Source organism: Equus quagga, unplaced genomic scaffold (genome assembly GCF_021613505.1).
Source record: "Equus quagga isolate Etosha38 unplaced genomic scaffold, UCLA_HA_Equagga_1.0 108633_RagTag, whole genome shotgun sequence".
Lineage (NCBI taxonomy): Eukaryota > Metazoa > Chordata > Mammalia > Perissodactyla > Equidae > Equus > Equus quagga.
The window spans coordinates 1-8,296 of record NW_025795500.1 but is presented as its reverse complement, the minus strand read 5'-3'; the positions used below and the strand labels follow the sequence as shown (position 1 = coordinate 8,296).

Below are 8,296 nucleotides of genomic sequence, written 5' to 3'. Positions count from 1 at the left end.
AGGGTCACAGGTCACCCACCTCAGCCAGGCCAGCAGCATCTGCAAGATCCCCAATGGCTCTACCCTTTTCCTTACTGATGGCCCTGGTGGTGCTCAGCTGCCACTCCATCTGCTCTCTGGCATGTGACCTGCCTCACACCCATAGCCTGGGCAACACAAGGGTCTTGATGCTCCTGGGACAAATGAGGAGAATCTCCCCCTTCTCCTGCCTGAAAGACAGAAATGACTTTGGATTCCCCCAGGAGGTGTTTGACGGCAACCAGTTCCAGAAGGCTCAAGCCATCTCTGTGGTCCATGAGATGATCCAGCAGATCTTCCACCTCTTCAGCACAGAGGGCTCGTCTGCTGCCTGGGATGAGAGCCTCCTAGACAAACTCTACACTGGACTTTATCAGCAGCTGACTGAGCTGGAAGCCTGTCTGAGCCAGGAGGTGGGGGTGGAAGAGACGCCCCTGATGAACGAGGACTCCCTGCTGGCTGTGAGGAGATACTTCCAAAGAATCGCTCTCTATCTGCAAGAGAAGAAATACAGCCCTTGTGCCTGGGAGATCGTCAGAGCAGAAATCATGAGATGCTTCTCTTCATCCACAAATTTGCAGCAAAGTTAAGGAGGAAGAAATGACACCTGGTTCAACATGGAAATGTGTCTCACTGACTGATAATATCACACTTCCACTTGCTCTGCCATGTCAAAGACTCTCATGTCTGCTGTAATCATGACCTGAATTGAATTAATTTGTCAAAAGTTTTCAGGAATATTAAGCAGCATCATGTTCAACTCTGTAGGCACTAGTCGCTTACAGATGACCATGCTGATCCATCTGTCCAAACATTTATTTATCTACCTATTTATTTACTTATAAGATTTCAATTAATTTTATTCATATGATATTATGTGCACTTTTAAATCATGTTTAAGAGAAAAAAATACAGTCTTTAAATTTAGTCAATTTATTACTTTCTTTGTTCATTAAATTGTTTCTATAGAAAATTACTTGTATTTGTTTTTATTTAATAAAGAAACACTACATCTGATTGTAACCAGATTAAAGAATTCATGGTACAATTCAATTACTCATTATAATGTTTTTCAAGTTAGAAGTAAAAATAGATTTCCTCTAAGCCAGGTTATATGTTGTCCTCACGATATAGAGGTGAACGCAACAAATCCAATCCTGTTTTCTGGTATCTTTGATTTTTGTTGAGAAACCAACCTAAAAACAGTAATCATACTTAATTAACATTAGTTATGCTAAATGATATAATAAGAAAATGGAAAAAATGGGATTCTCTCAGTGTAAGCTGGAGCAGGCATGTCAGGAAATCAAAACAAATCAGCAGGTATTGTCTACATTTGACTCATAGACACCCAAGTGCAGATATCCTTTGGAAAGTGGATATTTGAGTCTGCAATTTACAAGCAATTCTGTGAACTGAAAGCCTAGGAACAGAAGTGGTCACGTGGGAAGAGAGGATAGAATGAGAAAAGGACATAAAATTGATTCCTAGGACCTTTGACTGGTAAAGGCGGGAAAAAGCCACAAAAGAAGCAGGTGGATTGGCCATAAGTTAATAGGATGGGAGAGAATGGTGATTAGATTCTATTTAAAAGACTAAAACTGCTTTGACGAATTGCATCATTTCAAAATGTGGATGGAAACTGCCCATCACACTGGGAAAACAGATGGCATTGGTGACCTTGGTGAGAGCTGGTGTGGTAGAATTAATCACTAGAGTCCATTATTGGAGTAGAAGGAAGGGTGAAGAAGAGCAGTTAGTGACTGTGTATAGAAACTAGTTTTGGGAGATTTGCCTTCTATAAGGCAAGAGAGAAATAGAGTGGGAATTGGAAAAGAATGTGAATTTTTTTCTGCCGAGTGTTCCCTTTTTTGAAATATTTTTGTCTCTGGATAGATTCATGGATTTGATGTATTGACAAATCATGTTAATATGTTTAATATTTTATTTACTTTAAATCATGACATATTTAATTATTCACGATAATTTATCATTGCTTTGATTAGTACTATGTTGAACGTCAGTCAGCTGCTCCGTGAATTGAAATCATCTGCTACACAGGGTAACAGATGGAACTGACCTTAGTGAGAGCTGGTTTGGTGGAATTAATGAGCAGAAACCACACTGGAGTGGTGGAACGGTGATTAGAGAAGAGAAGAACTCCCATTGCCATTTTTCTTACCTGGGGATTCATTCTATTTCTTTCATCCTATTCAGACCTACATGTATTCTCCTTTTGCCTCAGTGCATCCAAATGCAGGGACAGCTTTCTAAGAAAGTTAAGTGGAGAAAGAAAGAAAAAAATGATGTACTGAAAATGATGGAAAATAATGGTACAGGCCCTTACGTTTCCATTTTTATTTCTCTATTTTGGTACTAACCTCAAGACGAAATAGAAAGTAATTCAGAAACAGCAAGACAATCCTTGCCCAGAAAAATACTAAATTAAAATGAAAATATAAAATGTTAAGGATTCTGAAACTAGTAAAGCCAAGAAGGCTAGTTTTCTGCAGCATGATATGACGCCCTTACTGTCCTACCTCTTCACCGTGAGAGGGAGAATGTGGAACCAACAAGCTCTATTGAAATGTACACACTGAACTATCTAGGGAGGGTTATTAACACTTCAATATAAGCTTTTAACGGGAGGTCAATCATCAATGACTCCCCTGTGGACAGCTCAGACACTTAGGGCATAATAGGTGTTCAACAGTTTAATAAATTGAACTCCACGTAAAAATCAACGTTTAGCAAAATAAAACTCCTTTTGCTATTTAAGGTGAAAACAAAACAAAACAAAATGGATAATTTACCTAAACCCATGCCCCCTCCACACACATATAGTGCATAACATTTGGCATGTGTCATCTGGAAACTGTGGAAATATTTGGCACCTGAGTACCTGAGAAAAAGAAGAGGCGTTGTCACAGAAATATTTACTCTGGGGTCTTGGGCAGTAAATTGTTCTGGGGACAAAAGCAATCACCCTCCAATAAAGATATGATAAAATTTGAAAGTCTGATGAGCTAGCTCCTGGAAGCTCATTAAACAGCGAGGTATCGAGAATTAAATTGGAAGATATGTGGCTGTGTGCACATTGAGCCAGAGGGTCAGAAAAACACGTGCTAATTGGTAAGGTGAGATGGTGCCTGGGGAAGGATAAACATGTTGTAGGTCTTGTAATTAGAACTGAAACACCCATGCACACCTAAAAAAGTTAAGAAACCAACCAATAATTTTGGAAACAACCTGAAGAGTCATTAACAGGAAAATGTTGAAAGTGTGGAAAGTGCCAGTTACATTTCTGGTCAAGAGGTCCTAGGGAGCACTGCCACATGGCCATACTTGAAAGTCTTCTCTTGTACACAAAATCTGAGAATATTATTCATTAATAATTATGTCTTGGGGGCAGGCCAGCTGGTGTAGCGGCTAAGTTCACGCACTCTGCTTTGGCAGCCCAGGGATTGCCGGTTCAGATCCTGGGTGCAGACCTACACACTGCTCATCAAACCATGCTGTGGTGGCATCCCACATGGAAAAACTAGAAGGACTTACAACTAGGATATATAAATATGTACTGGGAGGAAAACAACATAATTATTATGTCTTGAGTAATTAATATGAACTCTGGCTAATGATAAAATTGTGAACAAGATATAGACCTTTCTCCTAAAGGTGTTATTGTCAAACAGGTCTAATAAATCCTTTCTTAAGAGGACAAATCCAGAAGAATGAGGCAGCTTTGCTGACATGCAAAATAAAGAGGGCAAAACAGAGTCCAGAAGCAGAGGTGAAATTTTGTTCTTAGCAAGGAGAACAATATTTGCATACTTTGACTTTAACAAAAAGTCTTTTCTCATTCGAAAGTTTTGAATCCATTTACATTGAAACATCTGAAGTTTTTTTGGCAAATTAAACTTAAATCGAAAAAATGAAAAGAATAATTTAAATAATTGATGTCTTCTAGTCTATTCTAATCTATTTGGTACACACATAAAGGAAAGCAAATAAAAAGAATAAAAAGTGTACAGGAACATTCAGAAAATGAAAATTACTATCTTTTATATTTAAGAGACATGTAAAGAAAGGACTTCAGAGAAACCAGGGGTCAAGACTCACACAGACACACACCTCATCCAGGCCACAAGCATCCCCAAGGTCCCCAGTGCCCACCCCTCTGATGGCCTCCTCTGGTTAGCTGAATCACCATCTGATCTCTGAGCTGTGACCTGCCTCAGAGCCATGGACTGGCTCAAAGGAAGGCCAGATGCTTCTGAGACAAATGAGGAGGATCTCTCATTTCTCTTGACTGAAGGACATCTCTGGGAGATGGTGGATGGCAGCCAGTTCCAGAAGGCCCAGGATTTCTCTGTCCGCCATGATGTGCTCCAGCAGATCTCCACCCTCTTCCACACAGAGTGCTCCTCTTCTGCCTAGAACACAACCCTCCTGGACAAACTCTGCACTGGACTCCATCGGCAGCTGGAAGACCTGGATACCTGCTTAGCACAGAAAACAGGTAAAACCAAAGACACTCTTCTGAGAAGCAAGAAGCTTACACTAGAGGAGAAGGGGTACTTCCAGGGAATCCATCTCAATCTGAAAGAGAAGCAAATAGTGTGACTGTGCCTTGGAAGCTAGAAATCACGTGATCACTCTTCATATTCAAATTTGCAAGAAAGATGAAGAAGTATGGTAAGGAACCTGGAAATGATTCTCTTCAACAATTATACTAAATCACAGTCCCACATGTTTAGTCATTTTTAAGACTCTTATTTCTGCTTTAGTCTTAGAATGTATCGAGTTAAATTGTTCAAAATTGTGTTCAGATGCTGTTCTTAAATGAGTATCTCTGGGGCATCGTTCCTTGAGAGATACCTGTAATGATGTTGTGTATGTATTCATGAATTGCGGGAACTGCTGGTTTCCCATTCACAGGTAACCAGCTTGGAAGTTATCATTCCAGAGCTCTTAGCAACAGCAACAAACATGCAAAACAAACTGAAAACAACAACTCTCCTTAGATCCATCAGAGAATTGAAGTCACAGTGCAAGCTGCCGCCCTTCCAACTGCAGAAAGAGGAGGATGCAGAGATCATGGCTTACCTGGAGCAGAAACCACAGCTGAAGCTAGTGTTGGTAGGAACACTTAACCTGTAATTCAAGAATTACTGAAGGGTCCATATGGATGAGCTTGAGATTAAAAACTGCAAGATGTCCTCTCTTTGGGGGTCCCCGCACATTTGTGAGTTTTACCTTCAGGAGCCTTGCTAGATTCTCACTGTGAAGATCAGAGAAAAATCTCTTACTGCTTCTGGCAGAGGAAGGGAAAAAGAAATCATCTTGAAATACTCTCAGATCATTTTGAAACACTCATAACAAAGGCCTGCTCTCAAGGGAAACTATTTTACCAGAGCCTAATCCACCCAGGAGAAGGGAAATAGCTAACTCCAAACCCCTCTAACTTTCCTATTTCACCTAACAGGGTGGCAAAAATCTGAGAAGCACTTGTGAAGGTCACAGCCCAGGGGCATGGACTTTCTAAAAGACCGAGATATAATCATAGGGTTCTAGAACACTTTCCCTCCCCCATACCTCCACCACCTCAATAGGATTCCAGAATAATAACCAGAGATTACAATTGAAGGAACTGCAAAAGTCAGACTTTATTTAAGAAGAAATCTCTAGGGAAACCCTAAGACAAGAGAGGAGAAAAAAGCAAGGCCACAAGAGGAAATTTTAGCTTCTGACACCTAGGACATATTACTATGCCAATTTACTAATATGGTTACTTAATTTTTCCCCTTTTTACATTGCCCTTTCTTTTATTATAAAACATATATATTTTGTGCATAGAGATTCATATGTCAAGACTTCATCTTCTCTCTTGCTTCCTCTCTGACTTTATATTCCACCAGATATTGGTGGCTTATAAATATCTGGTATGGAGATTAGTCTCCTAAGCAGAAGTTGAAAAAGTGTATCTATTTGAATAATTATGTAGTAGATAATATATGATAGCATGTATTATACTATATAACATATTGAAATATATATAAGATATTTCTTTACTGATGCTGATACCCAGCACATTTCCCCCTTCCTCTCTTCTTGTCGGCCTCCCATTCTTTCACTCCCATCTCCCCAATGTTGAAATCCCCAGCATGCTCTCCTCATTCACTCCTCATTAACCTGTTCTGCGCATTCATACCAGTGCTTCCTGTTCTCTTGTGGTTTCTGCCTGTCAATTTTACTTGAGTCCAAAGTCACCAGTTGAAAGCAAAAGTTGTGTGAAAGTTCTAGGTTTTTCAGAAATTCCCATATGGGAGGTCTTTTTTTCTTCTTCTTCTGGTGACTATTTTTGGAAATGAGGGGATGTCCCTGTTGCAATGATGTAACAGTAGCTGTAGCAAAAAGGAACTAGAAAGCAGCGTCCATTTTACTCTGTGGACTATTAAAATATTTGTAAAGGAAGAGTGTCACCCACTGTCCAGGATGGACAAAGACAGCAACCAAGTCTGGAGATCTGGCTTCTGTTCTATGTAGAAGTTTGTGCCCTAGCAGGAGGTTTTTCTCCAGAGCTAAAAAAGGCTATTTCTTAGAAAGAACTGACTCTAATACTGGAAGAGCCTGTTTCTTTAGCTTTTATATATTTTTAAAAATATACTTTTTTAAAAAGAGCAGTTGGGTTCACAGCAAAATTGAGCAGAAGGTATAGAGATTTTCTATATACTCCCTGCCCCTATATTTGCATAGTCTCCCATTATCAACACCCCCCCCCCCCGCCCCAGATGGAACATTTGTTACAATTGCTTCCAAGGATGTCAAAATTTATTTCACAGAGGTGTGAACAAATCTCAGACATTGCAATGATTTGTGGCACTTTAAAACTCAAACTTGTCTAACAAAACCTTATTCCTTAGTATTTATTTTCTCTCATTGGGTTTTCTTGTGTATCACACAAGAAACATTGACACTGGATTCATGGAAGATATACAACACGTATGCAAGATCAGTGCTACAAACCTATGGCTTTTAGCTGGCTGTGATTGAAGAACTTTCTCTCCATTGTTTCCTGGATCTCAAAGTCATATTGTGAGAGGTCGCTTCTGCATACTTATGGCTGCCAATGGCTTTCTTGTGGACGTTGCTCATTTGACACTCAGCACTTCTGAATGTGATGTGGGCTTTGGAAATTAAATACAAATAGGGTATATTTTCTGATTTAATTCTACTAAAGTTACTCAACACATCAATAATTATGTCTAGTGCTAAACAGAAAAAAATGCTGACAATAGTTTGATGAATACCTGGTAGCTAGAGAAGTTAAAGATTATTTTCTCATATAACACAAAATTAAAATTCAGGACACTGAAAATTAACATTAAGAAAATAATTCAGGGGCTGGCCGTGTGGCTGAGTGGTTAAGTTCACATGCTTCACTTCAGTGGTCCAGGCTTTTGCCAGTTTGGATCCTGGGCACAAACCTACCAACATTCATCAAGCCATGCTGAGGCGGCATCCCACATAGCAGAGCCAGAAGGACTTACAGTTATGTACCAGGGGGCTTTGGGGAGAATAAGAAAACAAAATAAAGCAAAACAAAAAAAGAAGATTGGGCAACAGATGTTAGCTCAGGTGCCAATCTTAAAAGAAAAAAAAAAGGAAAGAATTCAATTTTTCAATTGTTTTTAGCAGATTTGAATGATTTTAAATATTTCATTACATTGAAATTATTACTATGCATTTTTAGAAATTGCTAATTTGCATATGTAATTTTGTGTATTACAATTTATATAAGTAAATAAATTATAAGTCACTCAGCAAATTTAGTTATAAAGATGTGTCAATAGCTTTCAAATTTAACTTTTGTAGCTTAAAATTTTTATTTAGTCACACCTAACCTTGCACTGAATAAAAGAGTAAGCTTTACACTTTTTTTAATGTATAAAGTACAGATATAAATATAGTACATAAATATGTACACGGTATATATCTATATTACTAAGTTTTCTTGGGAGGTTTAATTAGCAAAACATCTAAAAAGACTCTGGGGGCAGGGGACAGTAATGAAAAAAAATAGTTGAGAAATGCTGCTCTCACCCATTTGGAGAGTGCAAAATGAAAAGCAAAAACAGAAGTAGAAAGGAAAAGACAACATTCAGAAAATGGAAACCAGCTCCCTATTTTAGACACATGCACAGAGGAAGGTCTTCAGAGAACCTTACACCAGGGTCACAGGTCACCCACCTCAGCCAGGCCAGCAGCATCTGCAAGA

The 8,296-nt window shown here is 39.0% G+C and overlaps 1 protein-coding gene across 1 annotated transcript; it reads left to right on the top strand.

Annotated features, from left to right (window-relative positions):
* Positions 1 to 53: 53 nt before the first annotated feature.
* LOC124232714 (interferon alpha-2-like) lies at positions 54 to 608 on the top strand. Its single transcript, XM_046649647.1, has one exon. It carries the CDS (start codon positions 54 to 56, stop codon positions 606 to 608), a length of 555 nt encoding a protein of 184 aa, XP_046505603.1.
* Positions 609 to 8,296: the final 7,688 nt, after the last annotated feature.

Bases quoted from the DNA above. Each gene is read 5' to 3' on its own strand.
- LOC124232714 (XM_046649647.1), top strand. From the start codon at position 54: ATGGCTCTACCCTTTTCCTTACTGATGGCCCTGGTGGTGCTCAGCTGC.